The sequence below is a fragment of the Ovis canadensis genome, chromosome 20, assembly GCF_042477335.2.
Source record: "Ovis canadensis isolate MfBH-ARS-UI-01 breed Bighorn chromosome 20, ARS-UI_OviCan_v2, whole genome shotgun sequence".
Taxonomy (NCBI): Eukaryota; Metazoa; Chordata; class Mammalia; order Artiodactyla; family Bovidae; genus Ovis; species Ovis canadensis.
Window position 1 is genome coordinate 54,364,773 of NC_091264.1, and position 26,838 is coordinate 54,391,610.

Genomic DNA, 26,838 nt, shown 5'->3' on the forward strand with positions numbered 1-26,838 from the left:
ATCAACGTCTCGGTTAAGGCAATTAAAGCCTTCAAAATTATATCTGTATATCAAGTGGTACAGAGAGTGCCAATGGTTTAAAATAATTCTTTGGAAATGAACATGTTTCATAAAAGTCATTTTTAAATATATTTTACTTCTGAAATGATCCTTAAAGATTTGGTATGAGACACAATGAAAAGACTTCAAACCCATATTCAACCGTCTATTCTCCACTTCCAATTAAACATCACAAAGATGCACTGGGATAAACATGTTCAGGACTGAACCATGGTTTTCTCTAGCTCATGGTTCTCTTTCAGTGTTTCCTATCACAGGAAATGGCTGATTTTACATCTATGATGAAAGGTATGCGGAGACCATGACTGAAACTGGAAATGCAGATGAGGAAAAGATGGTATGTGCGGGCAACATGCATTCATCTTATGTTGAGTGGAGTTGGGACAGGCAGACTGAAATACTCTCTGGATACTTGGAGTGAAGAGTCTGGAGGAGTCATCTACACAGATAGAGGTGACAGATGAAGTTAAGGGAGATGGCTGAGCACTTGAGAGGAAGGGGAAGATAAAAGGGACAAGAGTCTGAGAAGTATATTGTGTATCACCAAATCAAAGGACGTTTAATGAGAAAAGGGCAGCATCAAGAATCTCAGGGCTTCCCTGGTGGCTCAGTGGTAAAGAGTCTGCCTGCTAATGCAGGAGACACAGGTTCAATCCCTGATCCAGGAAGATCCCACATGCCGGGGGGCAACATATGCCCATATGCCACAACTACTGAGCCCACCTGCACACCTTCTGAAGCCTGTGCACTCTAGAGCCTGTGCGCAGAAACAAGAGAAGCCATCACAATGAGAAGCCAGTGCAATGTAACTGAGAGTAGCCTCTGCTCACAGCAACTAGAGAAAAGCCCATGCAACAACGGAGACCCAGCACAGCTAAAACTAAATAAATAAAATCACTGGGAAAAACATTCTCAGTGGGTGAGAAATGAGATAAAGCCACTATAGTTAATGACCATTGAGAATTTCTTTTCATGGACAAAGGAGCCTGGGGGGAAATAGTCCCTGGGGTCGCAAAAGAGTTGAACACGACTTAGCGACTCAAGAACAACAAACTACAATATGAAAAACAGGTAAGCAATGAGGATTTATTGTATAGGCTAGGGAATTATAGTCAATATTTTGTAATAATCTGTAATGGAATATAATCTGCAAAAATATAACTGAATCACTATGCTGTACACCTGATATGAATGCAATAGTGCAAATCAACTATACTTCAATTAAAAAAAACACTTGATTCTCAAATTTTCTGACAGTCCTTCCTACTACATTTGGCTTTATCTGATGTTTAGAAGAAGCTGTTCTTCAGAGAAGCTGATGGCATGCTGGATAAATTCTCTAATTCAACTAGAAAGACTCAGCTCTCTTTCCCAAAGCTGACATATGAGCAAAGGGCAAATCAAAGAGGAAAAAAATTTTAACACCCTGAATTCATCACAGTATTTAAACAATTAGAATTTTACTTTATTTCAGAATAAGTTTACTGTTGAAAAAAAGATATTTACTAAAGCCACAACATTATTCATTTGGACAAAAACTTTTATAGCAAAACTGTGGTACACGAGCATTAGTAATTTGAGTACTATATGGTTATAGAAGATATTTAAAAAACAGAAATGATGTATTCCAAAGGCTGTAATAGGCACAATATATATGCTTGTATAGGGTCTGCAAGCATTATACTAGAATTCACTACAAGTGATCCAAGAAGTTGCAGGCTTTCAGCATTAGGTACTAAAAAGATAAAAAGGATTATCAGAGTTACTCTTCTATGGAAAAAGCATGTACTATCAATAACACAAAACAGGAGCAGCGAGCCAAGCCAACAAACAATGCTTTAGATTTTAGAAGTTGTAATATAACTATGGCTTTTTTATTTTCATTTTTGAGACTGGTTAGCAAGTCTGGCAAGTGGAAAAGAAGAAAGTCTATAATAAAACGTTAAAGACACCACTTACAAGGCATCTGATATTTCACAGGTTCAAAATTGGAAAACAACCACTGAGCTTGTTCCTAGAGCAAAATTCTGAGGTATTAGCAGAAAACAAAACAAAACAAAAACACCCTGCTTCTTCCTATCAATGTTTTTGCATAAAAATCTTTATACAGAGAAGTAAAAGTTTCCCAAGTGACATGGCAGAAAAATATTTAAGATGAATCATTAGAGTTTACTTTAGGTTTTTGGTAACTGTAAAGAATACAGGTCTTTTCAAGGACCAAGAAACTGGATATGGTTCTTAGTATGGAACTTTATGTTTTTAAAACAAATATGTATTCAGGCTGGCAGTGTATTCATGCTGATAAAGGCAGTAAAAATAAGAAAACAGAAATCGTACCTTTTTAGAGCATACTACTACTATATATAAGGAAATTGTCTAAAAGATAAAAATGTACATCTTAGATTCTCGAAGGTTTTATTTTTCAACTAGCAATTAAACATAAGCGTAAACGTGAGTCATGCAGTACCCCTACCTCTCAGCTACTGTGAAAATGATATGAGGGGAACAGAATTCTCTCTTTTTTTTCCCTTTAAATATGCAATGCTCACAAGTCATCATGTGGAACTCAAATCACACACAAAGGCAAATCATGGAGAAATGTTGAATATTTCAAAAGCCCTCAGAGGTGTGCCAGAAATGATGCTGTTTCTACAGCACAGAATTGTTGGAGGCCAAAACTAAAGCAGTAGGTGCTACTGCAACTTCTAGGTCCTTAATGCTGCTGTTTTTGTTTTTCTTTTTTTCATGTTGGGGTGGGGATTCAGGTCAGGGGCTTTGGTGGTCTCTCGGAAACCATGATTTCTGTAGGTTCAGTGATTAGCTTGGCTCCATCCCAGGCTGTCTTGAACTGTTCAGGAACAGGAAATTCTCTCTGGAAAAAAGCAATAAGTGCAAGATTATTTAAACCAAGGCTTTGCAAATGGATGGATGGCTAATTAGTGTCATGCTCAGTCACTCAGGTGTTTCTGACTCTTTACAACCCCATGGACTATAGCCCGCCAGTCCATGGGACTGTTCTTCTGTTCATGGGATTTCCCAGGCCAGAATACTGGACGGGGTTGCCATTTCCTTCTCCAGGCAATGTTCCCGGCCCAAGGATCAAACCTGCGTCTCTTGCATTGGCAGGAGACACCAGGGAAGCCCTGTTACATGATGGACAAAGACATTTTAGAGAACCCAAACCTGCATGGTCATACGACAGCTCTGTGACTGCCTGCCGGCATCCTCATTGATGCCAGAACTTACTAAGAACCAGGTGTTCTGTGGAACACCAGGTATGAGTGAACTCAAGTTAATCTCTACAAGAACGCTGCTGCTGTTGCTGCTGCTGCTGCTGCTAAGTCGCTTCAGTCGTGTCCAACTCTTAGCAACCCCATGGACTGCAGCCTACTAGGCTCCTCCGTTCATGGGATTTTCCAGGTGAGAATACTGGAGTGGGCTGCCATTGCCTTCTCTGACAAGAAACACTAAGAACTAGATATTATTGAAATGCCACCTACAGGAAACAGAGGCCTGAGAGGTCAAGCCTGAGCAGCCAGAGTGCAAACCTTAGACATCCTCTCTTACCCATGACTCTGCACCAGACTCAACCATGCACAGCCATCAGCTGGGGGCCTTGTTGAAAGGTAGACTCTGATTCAGTAGATCTGGGACACAGGATGACGGTCTATGTTTTCAACAAGTCCCCAGGGGATGCTGAGGCTGCTGGTCCCCAGGCACACTGATAAGGGCTTTGCCCCACTGTTATGTCTATCTACTCTTTGATGAAATATCACAATGTGCCGCAAGTTGCATATACATTGCTTACACATCCTGCTTTCCTGCTCTTTCCATTGGGCAACACACGCACACGTGCCACCCAGATACACTACACACCATATCCTCCCCCCTCCCTCACACACTCACACATACACAAAGAAAAATGCAGAATAGGGAATTTCCTGGTAGTCCAGTGGTTAGGGGGCTTCCCAGGTGGCGCTAAGTGGTAAAGAACCTGCCAATGGAGGAGACATAAGAGACACAGGTTCAATCCCTAGGTATGGAAGATCCCCCGGAGGAGGGCATGGCAACCCACTCCAGTATTCTTGCCTGGAGAATCCCATGGACAGAGGAGCCTGGTGGGCTACAGTCCATAGGCTCACAGAGTTGGACATGACTGAAGCGAATCAGCATGCCAGGGGTTAGGATTCTGGGCTTCCATTGCAGGGGTGCTGGTTCAACCCCTGGTCGGGGAACTAAGATCCCTCAAGCTTCGTGAGCCATAAAAACCATATGATTTTTTTTAAAGCATTAAAAATTGTAGACTAGACAAAATAAAATTAGCTTGGGGTCTCTCCTTTCCGTAGAGAGTGAGTCCCCAGTCGTTACAGAAGAGAGCAGAAAAGGAAGGTGAGGAGGAGTCTCCTTGCTTCTGGTTTTGTGGCCTCTGTGGACTTCCTGTACAAACCACAGTTTGAAGGGCTGGTGCTCATCTGTTGGTGAGATGTGCTGTTTCAGTGGAAAACACACATGGACACATAGCTTCCTTGATGTAGGATCCAGCTGTTTTTTTTTGTAAGAAGCTATTTATTTACTTTAAAGGGAAAAGCCCTTTCTGTCATGATTGGTGAATTCTCGAGTGAAATTTGGAATGGAGTCTTTTCTTTTTCTTTTTTGGCTGCTCTCCTTGGACATGAATTTGAGCAAACTCTGGGAGATAGGGAAGGACAGGGAAGCCTGGTGTGCTCACAGTTCATGGGGTGGCAAAGAGTCATTCACGACTTAGCGACTCAACAACAACAATTCCTTGGTTTGTGGCATCTTAGTTCCCTGGCCAGGGATGGAAAGTGGACCCATGGCAGTGAAAGCACCGAGTCTTAACCACTGGACCACCAGGGCATTCCCTGCAATGGAGTCTTACCGTGCAGCAAAGAAGCTACAGTCTGAGTGTGAGTGTGTGTGTGTGTGTGTGTGTGTGTGTGTGCGCGCGCGCGCGCGCACGTGTGTGTCCAACACCCCTCTGGGGCTCTTCATAAGTAAACCAGGCTTGGTGTCTGCTCTTAAGCACCAAGCCAGGTGGAGAATGCTCCAGAGTGAAGGTGCCTCTTTGATCGTAACTGTACTACAGCTGTTCCCGATCTTTCTTGGCATACCGTGATAGCAAAGGGATGAAAGACCTTCTCTGGGAGACTGATTTCTTTCGGATGAGTCACCCCCACCATCCACTCCCAGATCACCATGCCCACGGCAGGACCTCTGTATTGCTCCCTTCTACCTCCAACAGGAAGACGCACCTAGGGCCCATGCACTGAGGGCACAGATAATTCACCTATTGGGGGGAGACCACATTCTCAGCATGAAAGCTTAGGTTTTGAGCTCTACTCATCCTTTAGGTAACTCGATCTCAATCATGGCTCCACAATGGAATCACCAAGGAAGCTTTAACCAAGACAGATGTCAGGGTACCATATCCAGGGGTTCTAGCTGAAGTGGCTTGAAGTTTGTGCAAACCCTCACAGCTTTTCTTAGCAGATCCAGTTCCCCTGCAGCTGAGCCTTCTGCTTAGACAGCTGCAAAGGCCAGGAGTCTCTCTAAGTTTTGGCTTCCTTCTTCTGAAGCTGCTCTGTATTGGCTTCAGCTCTTCAGTAGCTTCTTCAGGTGGAGAGCCCGAGACGAGATGCTTTCTAGCTCAGGGTTAGGCAGTCTGAATACCTCATGTAGTATGGCCCAATGCTTGCCGTTTTGCTTTTCAGACTTAAATAATGAATTCTGGGCAGCGGTATGTGGTGCGCGCCTGGAAAGGGCTTACTGAAAACATGGCAGCAATCTCACTGTCCGCTTAAAGACATTAACCCAAGCGCTGACTGCTGTGTAGACCACTGGTGACTGACCCACAGGCTGATGGGGTTGTGGGGGCTCCCCTTTGAAAGGTGCGCCTGGCTAAGTTACATTTTAGCCTATACTTCCCTGGTTCACTGCTTCCTTGTACAGTTAGAACCAGAGGGAATGATCTCTGGATTTATTTCTCTTTCAAGAAGCAAAGACTAGTAGGAAGAAATATTAATAACTTGCTGCCAAATGGCAACAACCAGCAAGTCCACCATGTTGTGTGACGCAAAAAGTGTATTTGTTTATACTTCCTTTTCAATGTGAGACTATGTGCTTGCATATTTTAGAAACTGCTTTGCTGAGGAGAAGAGACAAAGAAAATACCTGGTAGCTTAGGTGAGTGTTTCTCAGAAGGCCACTGGATGGCCTGATGGCATCAGAATCATCTGGGATATATTAAACCACAGGTTCCTGGACCCCATTCCAAGCCTCCTAATTCTAACCTCTGGGTGCAAAGTTTGGGACCTGGTATTTTCATCATGTTTCCCAGCTGATTTTTTTTTTTGACTGTGCCACGTGGCAAGTGGAATCTTAGTTCCCTGACCAAGGATCGACCTGCCTTGGAAGCACTGCGTCTTAACCACTCAACAGCCAGAGAAATCCTTAGCTGGTTCTCAGGCAGGGTTTGAGAACCACTGTACAAATAGGTTCACTTATTATTACCTCCTTTCCCTCTGCTTGCCCCCAAAGCATTTCTCCTTCTTTCCTTTTGCCTCCACCATGTGTCAGTCCCTCAGTCGTGTTCGACTCTGTGACCCCGTGGACTGTAGCCCGCCAGGCTCCTCTGTCCATGGGATTCTCCAGGAAAGAATACTGGAGTGCACCGCCATTCCCTTCTCCAGGAAGTCTTCCCGACCCAGGGATTGAACCCAGGTTTCCTGCACTGTAGGCAGATTCTTTACCATCTGAGCCACCAGGAAGCCCATGCCCCCATCATACCAAAGGAAAACAATCAATCCTAGCAAAATGAGCTCAGACACCTGGTCTACTATTTGATGATGAAGATGTGTTAGTCGCTCAGTCGTGCCTGACTCTTTGCGACCCCATGGATTGTGGCTTGCCAGGCTCCTCTGTCCATGGGATTCTCTAGGCAAGAATATGGGAGTGAGTTGCCATTTTCTTCTCCAGGGAATCTTCCTGACGCAGGGGTTGAGCCCAGGTCTCCTGCACTGCAGGCAGATTCTTACCATCTGAGCCACAAGGGCCCTTACTGTTTGATGAAAGCTAGCCCATTAAGGTAATTATTAGGAAACCGCTTTGAGAACCACAAACCCAGGACTGGGCACAGTCAAGAAACTAACAGGGGAGCTGAATTGTGAAAGGCCATTCTCTTGAGTTCCTTTCTTAACTGCAATTTTTCCTACAAAGGAAGCTCAAAGGTTGGTAGGTGACTAATCAGTCTCTAAGAATGTTAATCATGAAAACTTCTTTACAATCTTCTAAAAGGTACTTACATAATCACCATCCTGAGGGATAAGTATATTCATTTCAGATGACTTGGCACTCACAATCTCACAATCTAATGCATCTTCACTGAGGTATATGTGGCAGCCTTCTGTCTTATTAATGGAAATTGTTGGCACTTTCCCCATTACCTGAAATAGAAAAAAAAAGTCTAGGGCCAAAGCAAATAAATAGAAATTCCAATATCCCCAAATAAGTACAGTCCACGGGCCTAGGCAAGCATTAGGAATAGCTGGGGAGGCTGGTTGACAACAGTGTCTCCAAGGTGAATTAGTAGGTGTCATTTGGGGACAGAAAGAAAGGACCACACAAGAGGATTCTCAAACCTCAGGGTCTCTTTCCTGACACAAAACAAAGGGACTAATTTGAAAACAGCAGCTAAATGTTCAGAAGACGTTTCACAACCCTATTAGTGGAAATGAAGCATATATTCGATTTCATGATAAAAGAAACAAGATGCTTTTGCTTTTATGTGCTTAAAATTTTAGTTTTGACACATCTCTAGGAAACTTGGATGAAAACACGCATGAATACTGTCCTTTAAGAGTAAATTATTCTGTAAATGAGTAGATTTTTTTCCTCAATCTAAGTAAGAATAAGTAAAAATCACTACAATTCTTCTCACATAAGTCCTTTGCTAGATAAAAATCACACTGGCTGAATGCGGAGCTTAAATGAGATAATGAGTGTCTAGGTATTTTGAAATGTATTCATTTCAGGAGCCCAAACTGGAGACTTAGTTCAGGCCACTCATTGTATGGGTAAATAGTATCATACACAAGAGAAGGTGGTTCTTTGTATTATTACAAATATCAAGTGCTATAAAAATTCTGATCAGTTTAACATTTCTTTTTTACAGCCCTGTTTTCAGACACAGCCTCCCCCACCCCTCGCCCCCAAATCTCTACAGGGACAGACTGTTCCCCCAACGACCATATTACAACTCTATAATTTTCCTTCTTGTAATGGTAACTGAAGCGATAAAAACATCTCCTCTTTCACTCTGAAGAAAAGACTGGGTTGCAAATTAAAGAGCAAGGCTTGTGATGGTGCAGGTGCTGTAAGGAATTCCTCGGGGGAGCCTAGCCAGGGCACCACACTGCTCTGTTTTCTCCTCTCCCCGTAGAAACTGGACACTGAGTTGGAACTGAGCCACAGTGAGGGAAAAAAAAAGGCAGAGGTAGTTTAAGGTCAGCTAAGCAACAAGGCTTTGCCATAAATTAAATAAAATAATACCTATATCTATATATCAAGAATGTGTCAGCAGTAATGTTTTGACAATTTCTAGATTTATTTTATAATGATGGAGAGCATTTCCATACTGCCCAGAACTGTATGAATACCTGGCAAGCAAAGGGAATGCAAGTAATTTGTCAGTGTGTCTTAGGCAATTCATTTATGAGACAGAGCGGGGTCTCATGAGGATAGCACAGTATGCAGAGACATTCTAGTTTTGTTTATGTATCACTGTATTACCTTACAAACGCTAGCACATCTATGAAAAATCTGAAAAACAGTACAATTAAAAAAAAATAGTCCTGATAGGATAAGAACTGTCATTTCCACAGCATTTTAGTCAGTATTTCCTTAGAGCAAATTACATACAATATATGCCTTTTATCCCTTGTAGTCTGTAAACATTTCGAGAACAGAGATTGGTTCTTATCAGGAGAACTGGGCTAACAAGTAGCTTCTCTGTTGAGTGACAGGTGATATGTGACCTTGCCCAGGCCAATGCTGTAGCATTTAATGCATGTATCTGTATTAACTTTCTTTTTCTTCAATTTATTTTTCTATAAAAATTTTTTAAATTTCCACATAATATCTTAGTCTCTTCTCTCACACAATTTGTACTATTTTATTCCGGGATAGTTTGCCAAAAAAAACAGCATCATTGAACTAAATCACATGAATCCATGTCCTTTTCTTCCTTTCAATCTTTTAAAATTAATTAATGTGGCTGTGCCGGGTCTTAGCCGTGGCATCCAGGATCTTTTTGAAACAGTGATTTACTGATTGTTTTTACTGTGCCGGGTCTTCGCTGCTGCTCTCACGCTTTCTCCAGGTGCAGCGAGCTGGGGCTGCTCTCCAGCTGTGGTGCTCAGGCTTCTCGCTGTGGTGGCTTCACTTGCTGCAGAGCACGGGCTCTAGACTGCGTGAGCTTCAGCAGCTGCAGCACATGGGCTCAGCAGTTGTGGGTCCTGGTCTCTAGAACATAGGTTCCTCAAAAGTTCTGGCACATGGACTCAGTGGCGCCTCTACATGTTGTGTCTTTCCAGATCAGGGACTGAACCCATGTCTCTTGCATTAGCAGGCAGATTCCTCACCACTAAGCCACCACGGGAGCCTGGGCATTCAGGATCTTTAATTGCATCATGTGAGTTCTTGGTTGTAGCATGTGGGATCCAGTTTCCTGACCAGGGATCGAATCTGGGCCCCCCGAATTGGGAGCACAGAGTCTTAGCCACTGGACCCCCAGGGAAATCCCCCTGGAATCTTTTAAACAGCATTATCGAAGTAAAATGTGCAAACATAAAATTCACCTGCTTTAAGTGTACAGTTTAATGGTACTCAGTAAATTCCTGTAACTGTCACTTCAATTCAGTTTTAGAATATTTCCATCATCCCTCAAATATCCCCAATGCCCATTTATAGTCAATTTGTCCTCATCGCCAGGCAGCCTGCACTAATCTGCTTTCCGTCTTCATTGTGTCCAGGCCCTTTTAAAATAGTTTATTAAATGTTTTAAATAGGTAATGAAATTCACTTGGTTTGAACATCCAGAAGTTTGAGAAGTGTTCAGTAAAATGTCTCTCTCTCGTTTCTGAGCCAGGCTGCCAAGTTTCTATCCCTCTTGGACAGATAACCGTGATTCATCCTTCCAGATTATTTTAAGGCTCATAGCCTTGAAAACACTAGGATATATTTCAAACATGGGAGCACACAAAGAATAATAAAACAAATATGTGTGTGTGTGTGTATGTGTATATATGTATATATATGTCTGTTAAAAAGTTTTATCAGAATTTAACTTTTTAGCTTATTTGCCTTATTTTTAGGGCTATAATCTTATACTATAGTTGAAACCCCCTCTATACCATCCACCATCAGGGAGTCCTCCCTTCTTCCCTCCACAGACTTAACTACTCTTCTGAATTTTGTGTTTACAGTTCACAGCAGGTTTGTCTCCTGAGCTGAACTCAAGACTGCATTAGAATATTTCACATGTGCATACGGTCATGCATGTTTTTGATCTTTATATAAAGGGACACATTATACAGTACCTGTTGTTCTGTAATTTGCCTTTATCACTCAAGGCTGCTTTTGAGATATCCCTGTTTTTAAACATGTAAGTGTATTTAATTATTTTAACTATTGTACAGTATTCTATTAGGTGGATTTATTTGTTCATTTACCAGCTGTTGGACATTTAAATTGTTCTGGGTTTTATTGCCATTATGAATAATACTGCAATAAACAGTTTTACACGTCTCATCAACATACATATTGGAGCTTCTTAGGTGCACACGCCCAAGAGTGAAATTGCTCAGTTACAGGCTATGACTGTCTTTGACTTTATTAGATGGTGCCAATTTCTTTGCATGGTGAGTGTAATAGCTTTGCTCTTTTAACACTGATGTATCAGGATTCTCGTAACAACTTTTATACCAGGAGACTTTTTAATATATAGGCAGTCCTCAAATTGCACAGTTCCGGTATGCATGAGTTTCAGCTCACAAGCCCTTTGCAAAGTAAGCACAGTCTAAATTCAAAACTGACGAGTATAAGAGGACATACCCAATTAATCTGCATTTCTTCTTCTATTAGGCAGGTTATGCATATTTTCATGTATTTATCAAACACTTCAGTTTTTCCTCCTCTGAATTGCCTTAATATTCTTTGCCCATTTTTCTTTTGCGTTGTTAGTCTTCTTCTATTTGATTTGTGTTAACTTTATAAAGTCTGGTTATAAATCCTTTTAGGTAATCTGCATTGCAAGTATCTTTCTTCAATCCATGCCTTGTCTTTTAGCTTTGCATCTGATGTCTTCTGTTGAACATATATATTTTAATGAGGTTAAATTCATTTGTCCTTTTCTTCTATATTCTCAAAGTTTAAAAGTATTTCTTTTCACAATTAGGACTTCACTTTTCATGTACAGTATGAGGTAGAGATTAGATATTTTTTCTTTGCATGGAGGGTCCTAAAATATATCTCCATGTACCGTGCCAACTATTGACTGTACTGCTCCAGTTAAAACAGGCAGTGGTGAAAAGCCTATAAAGCCAAAGAGAACTGGAAGGCAAGTCTAACAAACATTATCAGGAAACATCAGATAATCAGGGGTGATTAACAGTATGAAAAAGGTATAATCAAAGACAGTAGTCACAGCTGGCCAAAGTAAGAAGTCATTTAGCTTTGGGCATATTATAAAATCCCATTTGGCTAAATTAAAATTGCTTAAACAGTGCAGATTTTCTTCTGTTTTGCAAATTCAATTCCAATTCTACTTTTCAGGTTGTTTTGCTGATAATCTCATTGACTCTTCAGAAAAACTTTATCCAGAATCGTTTTTTTTTTTCCTGAGGGAGAAACATCCTCTTTGGCAGGGCTCTATTATGCAAAGTAAATACTATTTGGGTTCATTCATTAGTTGATTCATTCCACTCACTCGATCAAACATTTACTGAACACCTACTGTGTGCAGGTATTATGCAAATTTCTGGAGCTGTAAAGGTTAATTAGCTGTTCCTGAAATAGAAGTGGTAAACTTGTAATTGCTGTGCAAAACAGGGTGGGTTATAAGAGGGTGAAAAGGGGGGAATTAACACTGTCCAAGAAGTAAGAGAGGGCTTCAGAGAGGAGGTGAAGACAGAGCTGCGTCTAGAGAAAAGATAGTAAGAGTTTTCTAATTGGACATGGAGGGCCCCTTGTAAACAGAAGGGGTGGTCTGGTGGTGGCTGGGCAAGGTTGAAAGGACCACTTACCTGCATTTGAATGTCCTTGGAGTTGATCACTTCCACAATACCGACCACATTGTCAAACACCAGGCCAAACTTCTTACAGTTGTCTAGGAAAACAAAAACAAAACAAAATCCTAAATACAGACAGCATATTTATGCAAAGCAATTTATCATAATGAGTACAGATCCATAGATACAGATCTGCCCTACCAATTATAATGGAATTTATTTTCCCTTTTATCTGCAGAGTAGACTTGCCGCACTTGAAAACGTAAGCCACCTGTCTCAGTTCAGTCTCTGAAATCACAAGGTCATTCCTGTCCTCTTGGTATTCCTAAAATTAAAACACAGGCAAATACTAAATATAAGGACAGACAGATAAATGAAGTCCACTGCAAACTGAAATTACTGTGGAGCATTCACCAATTAGAGCTTCTCAGTATGTTCTTTCTTTAGGAACCTTTTTCTTACAGACTAAACCACAGGACTTCCTTTGTCTCTGTGATGTTGGGAATGGTTACTTGGAAGGCGGGGAGTCCAGGGTCCTTTGTGAACAGTCAGGCATCAGGCACCTGGGCTAGTGGGTAGGGGCTGGACCAGGGATATGAGAACTTTTGGTTAAGTCGAGATGCTGAGTCTGGAGTTGATACTGTAGCAATATCTGCAAATAGGAGTTGGGTTAATAGACTAGCAATGGTCCAAGTCCCAGTGTATTCTCAGACCACAACAACTTTCTGGGGACTTTGTTCCTCCACCTTTAGGGAAGCCCCCTGGATTGGCAGGGTTTCCCTGATGGCTCACATGGTAAAGAATCCACTTGCAATATAGCAGACCTGGGTTCAATCCCTGGGTTGGGAAGATCTCCTGGAGAAGGGAATGGCTATCCACTTAAGCATTCTTGCTTGGAGAATTCCTTCCATGGGCTGCAATCCATGAGGCTGCAAAGAGTCTGACATGACTGAGTAACGAACATTTTCACACTGGATTGACAGGGGGTACCAGCTTCCATCCACATACAAAGTGTCCTGTCCTGCTCAGACAACGGTGAAAGTGGTGGGTGACTCAGTAGGTTATTATCAGCGCCTTGGTCAGTGGAATGGAATGAAACATCCTACAGTGGATCCTACTGTAGATGGGGCACAGATTAAAAGTCCACTGACAGAGGAGTCAGATTCATAGAGACAGAAAGTAGAAAGGTGGTTGCCAGGGGCTGAAGAGGGGGGAAGTGGAGAATTACTGTTAATGGTGTACAGAGCTTCAGTTCTAACAGATGAAAAGGGTTCTGTGGATGGACAGTGGTGATGGCCGCACAGCAGCCTGATGGCACTTAATGCCACTGAACTGTACATGTCAAGGTTAAGATGGTAAATTTTGTGTTATGTGTACTTTACCACAGTTTAAAGAATAATTTTGAAGAAGTTGAAGAAAAAAAAATGCATGAGAAAAATGAAAACCAAAAAACACTTATGGAAGCATTCAGAAAGGCCCTGGTTTCTATTCTAGCCAGTGACTTGTGTCTCTGTCTTTTCACTTAGAAATCCTTAGTGCTACTGCTAAGTCGCTTCAGTCATGTACGACTCTGTGACCCCATGGACTGTAGCCTGCCAGGCTCCTCTGTCCATGGGATTCTTCAGGCAAGAATACGGGAGTTGCCATGCCTTCCTCCAAGGGATCTTTTCGACTCAGGGATCAAACCTGTGTCTCTTACACTGCCTGCATTGGCAAGCAGGTGCTTTATTACTAGCACCACCTGGGAAGCCTTAGAAATCCTCAAGACCTTGGCAAACAGTTTAGCCATTGCTCCTTTCATTGGAGTACATCAGGAATAAAGTTAAAGGGCTTCACTCACCACTCTCCATTTCTTCCCTTCCAGCTCTAACACAGGAGCATGTTTCTTAGGAGGATGAGACTGGGGAGACTTGGGGCCTGGAGTGTGGGTTTTCGTAGGAGATGGAGATTGTCCTCCATGAGCCCGTAGGTTGGGATTCTTGTATGTCTTCTGGTCATCTGTAACATGCCGGAGTCCTGGGAAGGTAACACAGAGACACATTTCTTTACACCATATGCAAAGGGAAACATCCCCGACTTTTTGGATGAACATGACGTAAATGGCCTAAGAATTTTTGGTAATGCTATTTTAGCATTTGAGTGTTTTCTCAAGGTTAGTATGCAGAGTCTGAGACCTGCAAATGTTTAGAGTTGATATAAGCACTGTTAAGTAGTTTTTAATTGGAGGAACTTCTTTTTGAAGAAGATAAGATGATAGATAAAATTATGCAAAAAGCTACCTCACCAGAAAGAATTCTATGATTTACTTCTGTTGTGGCCAAATCATTCCCTAGATATAGTCTAAAAAGTTAGGGCATTTCAGCAAACATAGGTCAGAACTGATTTAACAGTTGTAAGTTCATTCTCTTCCTTTACAGATGAGGGGACAATGCAGCCAGCTGGAGCCAGAAAAACTGTTCAATTTTTTGGTCCTTGGCTCCCAGCCCAGTGCATAAGAACACTTATATCATAATTCCTATTGCTCATACAAAACAAAAATATATTTGCATAAGATTTTTGGCAACATGACTTTATTCAGTTCAGTTCAGTCGCTCAGTCGTGTCCAATTCTTTGCAACCCCACGAACTTCAGCACGCCAGGCCTCCCTGTCCATCATCAACTCCCGTAGTTTATCTAAACTCATGTGCATTGAGTCGGTGATGCCATCCAACCATCTTATCCTCTGTCATCCCCTTCTCCTCCTGCCCTCAATCTTTCCCAGCATCAGGGTCTTTTCAAATGAGTCAGCTCTTCGCATCAGGTGCCCAAATATTGGAGTTTCAACTTCAACATCAGTCCTTCCAATGAACACCCAGGACTGATCTCCTTTAGGATGGACTAGCTGAATCTCCTTGCAGTCCAAGGGACTCTCAAGAGTCTTCTCCAACAACACAGTTCAAAAGCATCAATTCTTCGGTACTCAGCTTTCTTTATAGTCCAACTCTCACATCCATACATGACTACTGGAAAAACCATAGCTTTGACCAGACGGACCTTTGTTGACAAAGTAATGTCTCTGCTTTTTAATATGCTGTCTAGGTTGGTCATAACTTTCCTTCCAAAGAGTAAGCGTCTTTTAATTTCATGGCTGCAATCACCATCTGCAGTGATTTTGGAGCCCCCCAAAATAAAGTCTGTCACCATTTCCACTGTTTCCCCATCTATCTGCCATGAAGTGATGGGACTGGATGCCATGATCTTCGTTTTCTGAATGTTGAGATTTAAGCCAACTTTTTCACTCTCTTCTTGCACTTTCATCAAGAGGCTTTTTAGTTCCTCTTCACTTTCTGCCATAAGGGTGGTGTCATCTACATATCTGAGGTGATTGATATTTCTCCTGGCAATCTTGATTCCAGCCTGTGCTTCTTCCAGCTCAGCATTTCTTATGATGTACTCTACATAGAAGTTAAATAAGCAGGGTGACAACATACAGCCTTGATGCACTCCTTTTCCTATTTGGAACCAGTCTGTTGTTCCATGTCCAGTTCTAACCGTTGCTTCCTGACCTGCATATAGGTTTCTCAAGAGGCAGGTCAGGTGGTCTGGTATTTCCATCTCTTTCAGAATTTTCCACAGTTTATTGTGATCCACACAGTCAAAGGCTTTGGCATAGTCAATAATGACTTTATTAAGTGTATGATTTTAAAAAAGTAACCATTCACTGTGAAGACAAAGGTAGTTCAATGACATAATTCTTTGACAAGCCCATACACTGCTTGAGGACAGAGGTTCTAAATACTTGATCTTGATGCCTTGGTTGGAGCTGGTGTTGGAGTGTCAGGGGCTGAAGTAGTGATACGGTGCTTTGGTCAACTTGAAATTAGAATCCCTTGAGTTCTTTTTGATCCACCCAGAAGCCCACTGAGCCCATCATCTCATAGTTCCCCATATACTGGAGACTGAAATGGAATGATGTATCCATCACTGTGGGCTCCAGGGGATCTGTGTGCCTGGAGCCAGAGGGAGACAGCCTCAAGGCCTGGTTTTCTCACCTTTCGTAATTGCCTCCCCTTGGTTAAGTTGTGCAAATAAAGCCGAGCGTGAAGGAGAGGACGCTTCTTTCATGCCCTCATTCTCAAAAAGCAGAGGTGGCCCTGGAGGAGGTGGGGGAGGCGGGGGTGGAGGAAGGCCAGGCCCAAGGGAGAGGACAGACAATGCTGATGCAGTTGATGCAACCGGACCCTGTGGGAGAGAGAAGATGGAAAGCACATTACTGAAATGACGCCCTTGCTGAGAACTGAGATTCTGCCAGCATCACTGAGAACCTGTTGTCAGTGAGAGATTAGGGTTCGAGATTCACAGAGGGCACCTAGGAATACACCTGTGCATCATGGATCTGTTTCCGAAGACCTAGGACGGAGTCGGGGTTTGTCTTGGGAACACAGAGCATGATGTAGAAACTGCATGTGCAGGAGCTTGCGAGCTCAGTTCAGTTCAGTTGCTCAGTAGTGTCCCACTCTGCGACCCCTTGGACTACAGCATGCCAGGGTTCCCTGTCCATCACCAACTTCTGGAGCTTGCTCAAACTCATGTCCATCCAGTTGGTGATGCCATCCAACCATCTCATCCTCTCCTCCTGCCTTCAGTCTTTCCCAGCATCAGGAAAACAAAGCCACAGGTTCATGTCCAAAGCTTGGGATGTGAATGAAACTGGGCTTTGGCCAATTGATTATCACAAGAAACAAGTGGAGCAACTGATAGGAGGATTCTTTTGGGGACACTGGGAATTGCAACCATCCAATGAGAGAGAAGGAGGTGAAAAAGTTTCAGTGGCTAGCTTTTTGAGCAGCTAAAAAAAGAAATGCTGAAACATTCTCCAGGACTTGTTTTTCAAGCATGCAAGCCTCAAACTGAACCCCAAGCGAGGATCACATGTGACTGGCATGTCTGTCAAACATGCAGGTGATGAGGGCCCGGGACCCTTCTGATGATTTGGTTTGTCTAATGCTAACTATCCGTAAACCAGAGAAAACTGTATTTTTGCCTGATCAAGGCTCATGCTTTCTCTTTTCTCTGCTATGCAAAGTTCGATCTTTGTTTTCAATATGAAGTTCTAACAAATTCAGATGTCACTAAAAGGTGATTGATAGAAAATAGAGGGATCTGTCTCAATGTTTTGAGAGGACCCCATAGACAAAGTTGTCACAGAGTTTAAAACTAGTAGGACAGAAGCACACATATACTATAGCCTTGTGTTATATACAATTTTATTTTTAAACCTGGAGAAAAGCTGTATGCCTATGATAAAGAATGACAAGTTAGTTCAATGAAAAGATGAGAAACTTTAAAAATTGAGAGTGATGAAAATGTGGTTGAGGCTTATACTAATATGTTTTCAATACCAAATACAATATGTAAAACATCAACATAACTGCTAAATATTAACAAAGACAGCAGATCCTTATTTTCATAATCATGATAGTATTACAAAGTGTCAATATCAGGAACTTTTTACCTGTGGTAGTTTTCAGTTGAAAAATCTATACTCTTTTCAAAGTACTTATATAATCCCTATTAAGTGTAGAATTATCCTGAAAATATGAGATTCTTCTCTTATTGAGAATGAATATCTTTAAAACTGAGTAGGCTGGGAGTTCTCATCTTTTGAAACTGTAATTTGTGATTTTTTTGTTTATCAGGGAGAACAGTCTGACTCCATTGGGATTCTTGGGTCAAGTAGAAAATAACTGCACAGTTCTTGAGACAGACCAATTTTTTTTCAGTATCTTAAACATTCCCTATTTTGTTACTGGGGTGAAATTTGAGAATTTGCTCTCAATCATAAACAGCATAAAATACAAGTTTTGCACATCTAACACTATTCCAGTCCTCGGTTCCAGACACTCAGAGCCACAACGTATTACTTTTACTCATAAGCACATCATAACTCAGTCAGTGAAGGGCCAGGCCCCTCCCCCACATCTGAAACACTGCAGCTTTAAAGATCTCCTGTTTTGTGGAAAGGGGAGACCGGCTTCTAAATCTTAGAACGACTTAGATGGTTCCCTCACTCTCAGAATTCACAGTCTCTCTCCAAGAGCCATTAGAGGACACTGAAACCAATTAAGCCACATATTCAGCTTCTTGGAACTATGATACATTCGGATGGCTGACCTGGGAACACCAAACAAAGGATTTACTGCAACAAATGTTGACTATAAAAGCCAAAAAAATAAAGAGAACTCAGGACCAGTTGAAACTCTGCCTTTGGTTTATCCTTTGTGAGTTCTGGCTGGTTTCTGGCTCCAATAAGGGTGCAGCCCAGGCTCTATAGTTTCCAGGGTGACGTGACAAGCAGCGCTCAGGGGCTTTCCATGCGCAGTGTCCTCAAAGGCAAATCAGGCATTCCCTTAGCAGGCTTGCCCTAGGCTGCGCCATACAGTGAACTGATCTTTGCCTCCTGCTCTTCTCCTGCAGGCATGTGGGACCAGAGCTCTCTGCATTCTCCTGTGCCTGGCATGAATGGCAGCTGCATCGACTGGAATCACAGCTTGACACTGTTTTCAGGTGTTCCCTTAAGACAGGGAGATGGTCAGGGAAGGAAGGGAGCCAAGAATTCTGGAAAATCTCACACTTGCCAGGCACTGGTTGTTCCCACTCATTTAACAGATACTTAATGCTCAGTGGGCTTCCCTGGTGGCTTAGAGGTTAAAGCATCTGCCTGGAATGCAGGAGACCTGGGTTTGATCCCTGGGTCGGGAAGATCCCCTGGAGAAGGAAATGAAAACCCACTCCAGTACTCTTGCCTGGAGAATCCCATGGAGGGAGGAGCCTGGTAGGCTACAGTCCATGGGTTCGCAAAGAGTTGGACACGACTGAGCGACTTCACTTCACTCACTTTAATGCTCAGTATAGGACAGGCTCAATGCCAAGGGTCCCCAAATTTATCTGAACTTTAGAATCATCTGGGGATCTGTTAGAAATTCCCAAGCAGGAACACTCTGGGGAGGTGGAACATGGGCCTCTGTTCTTTCTGAAGCTCCTTGGTGATTCCAGTGTGCGAACAAGTTTGGGAAGAAACACTCTATGCTTTGTGCTGAGATTAATCTTAGTCATCACAATATTAGTAAGACTGAAATTCCCCCTCTAACAGAAAATAAAGCAGGAAGTCAGAAAGGCTGACCAAATAGTCAATGGCCAGTAAATGGCAGCAATGTAATTCAAGCACATATCTGCTCGATCCTAAAATTTTCTTCAGGGGAAATCCTTTTTGCTATATTCAGGTGTAAAAAAAAAAGTAGTCAATCGATTAAAAAATCAGAGGCATGGGTTACCCATGATATACGTGGGCTTCCCTGACGGCTCAAACGGTAAAGAATCTGCCCGCAATGTGGGAGACCTAGGTTCAATTTCTGGGTCCAGAGGATCCGCTGGAGAAGGGAATGGCTACCCACTCCAGTATTCTTGCCCGGAGAAGTCCATGGGCAAAGAAGCCTAGCAGGCTAAAGCCCATGGGGTCGCAAAAAGTTGGACACGATTGAGCAACTAACACTCCTACTACTAACATGTACATAGTGCTGCTCGTGGGCCTCTGGCTTGAATATCCATGAAGTACTGGGCGGTGGTGTAATAATTTAATTTTTATCTCCACTACTTGCTCCATCCCTCCAGTGCCTCAGCAGCTGACCAGGCTCCTACAGCCAACTCTGGAGCCGGGCCTTATCCCATGGGATAAAGAAGTCTTCAGTATTGGCATTTCAGCAGCAAGTCACCCTCGACAATGGTTTGTTCAGACTTTGTACCCTCGTTCTAGCAGTTAGACTCTTGCTCATCCACTTTTCCTGAGTACCCACTGGTGCCAGTAATGGGGTACTTGCTCTCAAATTTATGATTTTAAATGGCTATATTCAGGGTACAAAAGTTAACTTATGTTGTACGAACATAGCACATAACCTAAAAATGCTGCTTTTGAAAGCTCTATTAAGATTAATTTTGAGAGCAGATGCTTGATTATTTACTTTTGAATCAGGGAAGGGAGGCACAAAGACTTTTAAAAACGTCTGCAAATCCCTTTCTCTAAATTAATTTCAACTGTCTTGGGAACAGCTGCTTCCTCTGACTTTAAATATATGAATGATAACTATGAAATAATGAAACCATTGTATGTGGGCATGTGGAAAGCTTCTAAAGTTTTGGTTATGTATACTCTCTATATAATTATATTACATGTAATATATTTATATACTAAAGTGAATCAGAATATTTTTATTAAAAGTTACTTGAAATAATTACTTATTGCTTCAGAATTTAGGTTTTATTCTGAAAGGGAAACTACTTCTAGTTCTTAAATGAAATCTCCACTTTGTTTCGCTGGTGTAATTAAACAACCACTTCTATCCCCCACAACACACACCATTGTCTTAGTTATCCAGTTAATTCGGGATAGTCTATCTTTGGATTTAAATAATCTACAAACAGGACTCCAATTATCCATTTTGTTGAGTTTGTTGAAAGTAGGACTAATAGGGTGCTTTTATATCAAGGTTTTTATGTCTTTGTGACAAAAATTGAGCAAAACGTGAAATATAGCTATTTAAGCAAAAAAAGAAAATCAGCTTCAAAGAAAAATTTTCCATTGAAGATATTCTACTTAATAATTACCCTTTTGGGGAAATTTTCAACTTTCACTTTTTAAAGTCTAAGATTTTTCAAATTCAACAATAGCAATAGCAAATGATCTGATCTAAATAGAACCTAACTCTTCAACAGATTGAAAGTGAATTCGAATAGACTCATTTGTCCATTCAACATTTGCCAAGAGCAACCTTTAAAGGAATTGGGTGGATGATGAAGAAGCAGGCATATGTCTTGTTTGTTAATAAAGTCATAATCTAGTGGGAATGTTGAGTACACAAAATAGTAGTTGCAGATGAAGTTTCATGTGTTGTGACTCACATGAACAGGAGTCCCTGGCAGCCCAAAGTGGGCTGCGGCTGGCTCTTCTCAGGACAGTGGGGTCAAGACAGCCAGAGAATTGCTGGGGTGGCTTAAGCTGGGGCCATAGCATCGAATGCTCTACAGAGCACAGAGGTCCTGTAAGGAGAGACACTGAGGGACAGATGTATATACAGGTAACAGTAATCTCCAACTTCATGAACAGGCCTGGCGACCCACATCTTGGTCTGCGTTTTCACTGACTTCTTAAAAGCTAGAGACCAAGAAAATCAAAATATTCTGTGACGGTCTCTTGGAACAGGTGGATTCTGGCCCACACAACAGAGCTTTAGTTATGATGTTTCTTCTATAAAACCAGCTTAGTGATAGTAATATTTTGAGCCACCTGCCTTTAAGTATTTGTGGAGATCATAGATAAAGCAAGAAAATGGAACAGCTGACATGCCGTGGCACTGTTTATGGGTTTTCCTGCCCATCTCACACCCTTTCCTTATGGCCACCACCTCAATTCCCCTTTATGCCCACACGGATGACTGTCTTCAGTTTCGTAGTCAGGTTCTCTCTTTCGCTGTCCATCTCAGAGCCAGCTTGGTCCATTAATCACCTGGCTTACAGTTAATGCTCTCCAGGTATATGTGTCCAATTACACACTAAAAAAAGCGTTTAGAAATCATAAAGCCATTTCAGTCCCAAATGCACTTACATTAACCTACGAAGACTACAGGAATTCACAGTATTTTATAATGGAACTTTTTGGCCAATGCTGTCTATTAATTTTTCCAAAGAAAAAGAGTCTCAAATGATCTTGTATAACACGGCACATAAATAGGATAAGCCTCTCACATACCACAATAAGAGGGAGGGATTAAAAGAAAGAATTACAGTTTCATAACTAAAGACTGACTTTCCATATACATAAACTAGCTTTCATAGCAGTAAAAAATACTTCATGAATTCATGATTTAGGGTTGTTTATATTTTAGATGTTAAAACTAGTTTCTTTCTATTTTCTGCAAGATGTACTCTGATTAAGAACTTGGTGAAATTGATACATTTCCAGATTTTTCAATTTCCATAAGTACTTACAAATTCTACATTCATATTTATATCACACTTTTATTGGCAGACAACCATATTCAAGAAAAAAGATTGCACATAAACCAACGGATGATCATCCTCTGCAACATGAGTATAAACCAAAGTGAGTTTGTGATTTTAGTCTCTAATCTCCTATTCTTATCACGTCCTATAATTTTGAGACTTCTGCCAAGGAAAACAAAATTTCTGGGGGCTTTTCCAAGAAAAGAGAATTGTCAAAAAAATATTACAATGAAGAGCTACATAATATTTTAAGCATATATTTGTTAATAATTTTTAAAGTCAATTTAGGAAATATTTTCTATTTCACCTATGGTAACAGAACACTCCCTGAATTTCAAGTTTCTGTAAAAATACCAAGGGTACTTATGCTGCTGCTAAGTTGCTTCAGTCGTGTCCGAATCTGTGCGACCCCATAGACGGCAGCCCACCAAGGCTCCCACCATCCCTGGGATTCTCCAGGCAAGAACACTGGAGTGGGTTGCCATTTCCTTCTCCAATGTATGAAAATGAAAAGTGAAAGTGAAGTTGCTCAGTCGTGTCCGACTCTTAGTGACCCTATGGACTGCAGCCCACCAGGCTCCTGCGTCCATGGGATTTTCCAGGCATGAGTACTGGAGTGGGGTGCCACTGCCTTCTCCAGGGTACTTATAGACCATCAGAATAAAAAGATGTTTCCACAATTATGAAGGAAATATAGGGCACATTTTGATCACTTTTCTTGAGAAGCTAACCTCCCTAACTCAAGACACATACAAGAGGAAAGATACTGAGAACCCAGATCTCATTGTTTCTCCAATGATCTCTGATGGTTTCCTCATCTCCATTCTTCCCACCCTTCTTGGACTCTCTGTATGTTACTTTGATGACTTGGAAAGATGTGAAATATGGCAGCAGATGGAAAAAGAACAAGAAACAAAGTCCCTTCAGAAAAGGAAAAAGAGCTGTAAACTGGAAGAGGGCCTGCGAATACCTTACACAGTCTACAAACCAGTAACTTAGTGTCTTTAGGCTTGTGTGTGCTTAGTAGCTCAGTCCTGCCTAACTCTTTGCAATCTGATACACTGTAGCCAGCCAGGCTCCTCTGTCCCTGGGGATTTTCCAGGCAGGAATACTGGAGTGGGTTGCCATACCCTCTTCCAGGGGATCTTCCCAACCCAGGGATTGAACCCAAGTCTCCTGCATTGCAGGTGGGTTCTTTACCAGCTGAGCCACCAGGGAAGCTTATCTTTATGCTTATCATTTCCTAATTTATAAATCTGGATGTGACCCTTCAAAAACATAGCTGGTGATTTCTGCTTTACAATGCCCAAAGCAGAGAAGTCTGACAAGAGCTGACCAAACCCTCAAAGCGGATTCCAGAAGAATACGTGGAACACAATCTAACTGCTCAAGTGACCCGGCTCTTTTGCATAAATTGTCTTCATCAGTAGCTTTAATGATGAGTTTGGCCTTTTTTTGCTATTTCTCTGTGGACCAAATCTGGGATTCCCAGATTGTTTTTTCTTCTTGCCTGCCAGCCGTGGCAGCTTGAAAATACAATTTATCATAAAAAAGGAAAGATAAAATTAAATTTTCTATGGGAAAAATTTCCAGAGTTAAAGATAGCAGAGTATATCCATCAAAGACACACACTACAGATAGCCAGCAATTGTAAGACCAAGAGTGATATGGAGCTTGAATTATCTGGACAATGACTTCATTCGGTCAGAAAAGCCTAGGTCTGAGCTATCACTGCATCAAAGTTTTTGTTTTGCTTTTGGATTTTAGGGTCATACAGAAGTAACTGTATTTCTTAGGTTATCCGTACTTGGTAAATGGCAGAAGTTGGGGTGGGAGCTGAGGCAAAATGAAAGCTGTTATGAAGATGACTTAAGGGACCTCCCTGGCGGTCCAGTGGTTAAGACTTCACCTTCCAGTGCAGAGGGTGCAGGCTCTATCCCTGGTCAGGGAACTAGGGTCCCATATATCTCGTGGCCAAAACACCAAAACATGAAACAGAAGCAATATTGTAACAGACTCAACACAGACTTTGAAAATGGTCCACATAAAAAAAAAAAATCTTAAAAAAAAGATGATTTATGTTTGGCTCTGTATTATTTGTAAATCATCTTTTTCTAAAGATGTTTTTTCAATATGGGCTATTTTCAAACTCTTTACTGAATTTGTTACAATATTGCTTTTGTTTGTTTCATGCTTTGGTTTTTTTGGTCACGAGATATGATTTACATTTGACTCTGTATTATTTGCGTCCCAGGTAGTGCAGTGATAAATAATCTGCCTCCCAATGCAGAAGACTCAAAGACACTTGGCTTCAATCCCTGGTTCGGGAAGATCCACTGGAGAAGGAATGGCAACCCACTCCAGTATTCTTGCCTGGAAGATTCCATGGACAGAAGGAGCCTGGCGGGCTACAGTCCATGGGGTCGCAAAGAGTCAGACACGACTGAGAATGCACACACTGTATTATTTACATTATTTACTTAGAAAAAGTAAATGGAAGCATCAACATCTCCTGAGGTTTACAGCTGAGGCACACTAAGATAAAGTAACTTTTGTCTCAATTTCAGTTCTAAATTTCACGGGAAATGTCTGGGAAAGCGTCTGTGATTAGCTCTGCTTAAATCAACGATGCAAGCTGGACCATAAGTCTGGGCTTAGCTCTAGGTTATATTCTATGAAGGGCTTGTTTTACCTTTAAGAGACAATCTGTACCTTTCCTCCATCTCTTCATAAGAAAAGCTTTTGCTTAATCTAATATTAGCTTGCATTTCCTGAGTTTATACCAACTGGGGACTAGGAGCATGCAGATGGCAAGAGACAGGGACAGGTGAGGGAAGGCATTTGCCGCTTCCTATAAGAAATGGCAAGAACTGGCTCCTTGGAAAAACCCTGATGCTGGGAAAGACTGAAGGCAGGAGGAGAAGGGCATGACGGAGGATGAGATGGACGGCATCACCAACTTGATGAACGTGAGTGTGAGCAAGCTCTGGGAATTGGTGATGGACAGGGAAGCCTGGCATGCTGCAGTTCTTTTAGGGTTGCAAAGAGTCAAATACGACTGAGAGGCTGAACTGATTGATATGAAAAGGCACTGTCGATTTCCATTGCCATCGCTTGATAAAAGAAATAGAGGAATAGTATTTACATGGCTCTTAAACAATGAACACAATATGTAGTTAGTGGAATAACCCTCTGGAAATTTCACTGTGAAGAAATATTACTGTGTGGCCTGGTGTGCTGTAGTTCATGGGGTCGCAAAGAGTCAGACATGACTGAGCGACTGAACTGAACTGAAGGCCCTGTACTAGTCACTGCTGCAGATCTCAGGCAGAGTGGAGAAGAACGATGCTTTCAAAGAGCTCTCTTGGAGGAGAGAGAAGATATGTCTGTGCTCCCCGACAACAGGAACCTGGCTCTTAGCCTTCGCGTCTCTGCTCAGCCTGTGCCTTTGTTTGGAAGGCTCTCACCCAATTTACTATCTGGAAAATTCTTATAAAAAAATTAATTGCAATTCCAATTAAAAAAAATCTTCAAGGCTCAACTCAAAGTTCTCTTCTTTTTGTAGGCTTTCTGGAACTCTTCTAAGAGGAAGTTTTCTGTTTCCCTATTGCAAGGACCTGTTAGGAATACCCTTATTATAATACTTCACATTAAAAGTGAAATTATTTGTCTGTGAGTTCAGGTTTGGTCATCTCTTGAGCCAGAGCTCTGAAAAACCACTCATTATTCATCTTAATGTCATCAGTAATGCGCCCGGTGCCTGAAACATGGTAGGTGCTTCATAAATATTTACTAAAGTGAACAAGTAACTGCTTTATAAGGTAGTAAGCGATGAACAACATAAAAGAAGTACAGATTTTAAGAAGTACTAAAGAAGTTCTGTTCCAGCTAGGAAGGGCAAAGTGATAAGCGGGGGTAGGTCAGAGAGGGAAGACCATTCGAAACAGACCCTGAAAGATAGTTGGGTCAGATTTGACAGAGGGAAGCAAGAGGAAGGGGATTCCAGGAGAAGGGTACACGAGCACTGTCATTACAATGAACAAATGCAACCGAATTGTCACTAATCACCCAAGAACTTACAGATCCACTGAAGCACTGCCTTTCAAAGCACTAGCTTCTGAGGCGCCACACTTGTTGGATGAAACTACCAGTACTCAAAACTTCATTTTAGGATTGCCTTCAGACCGTTTGCAGAAACACACACACATACCAAATAATCACTTATGCCTTTGTTTTCTGCTCCTTTTGACCAAAGAGTATTACCCGAATTAACCCCTCTCTGAAGACGGTCTCAATAGCTTTTGCTCATTTGAAAAAGATAAAATTCACTTGTAAAGAAGGAAAAATTGCTACCACTTAGTATCCCAAGAAGGATGGGCCAAAAACTTCATCTGCCATTGTCTTTCTCCTTGGAGGTGGGGAGGGACAAGGAGGTGGA

The 26,838-nt window shown here is 41.8% G+C and overlaps 1 protein-coding gene across 1 annotated transcript in view; it reads right to left on the reverse strand.

The window, feature by feature from the left end:
* Positions 1-1,503: 1,503 nt before the first annotated feature.
* Positions 1,504-26,838, reverse strand: part of CAP2 (cyclase associated actin cytoskeleton regulatory protein 2) — a 152,707-nt gene continuing 127,372 nt past the window's right edge. Inside the window, exons 8-13 of the mRNA XM_069563318.1 lie at positions 16,397-16,586; positions 14,206-14,381; positions 12,567-12,690; positions 12,381-12,463; positions 7,383-7,523; positions 1,504-2,932 (exon numbers count right to left, since the gene is read on the reverse strand). Coding sequence (XP_069419419.1) covers positions 2,822-2,932; positions 7,383-7,523; positions 12,381-12,463; positions 12,567-12,690; positions 14,206-14,381; positions 16,397-16,586 — 825 coding nt within the window. The 3' untranslated portion in view covers positions 1,504-2,821. The remainder of the gene's footprint in view (positions 2,933-7,382; positions 7,524-12,380; positions 12,464-12,566; positions 12,691-14,205; positions 14,382-16,396; positions 16,587-26,838) is intronic.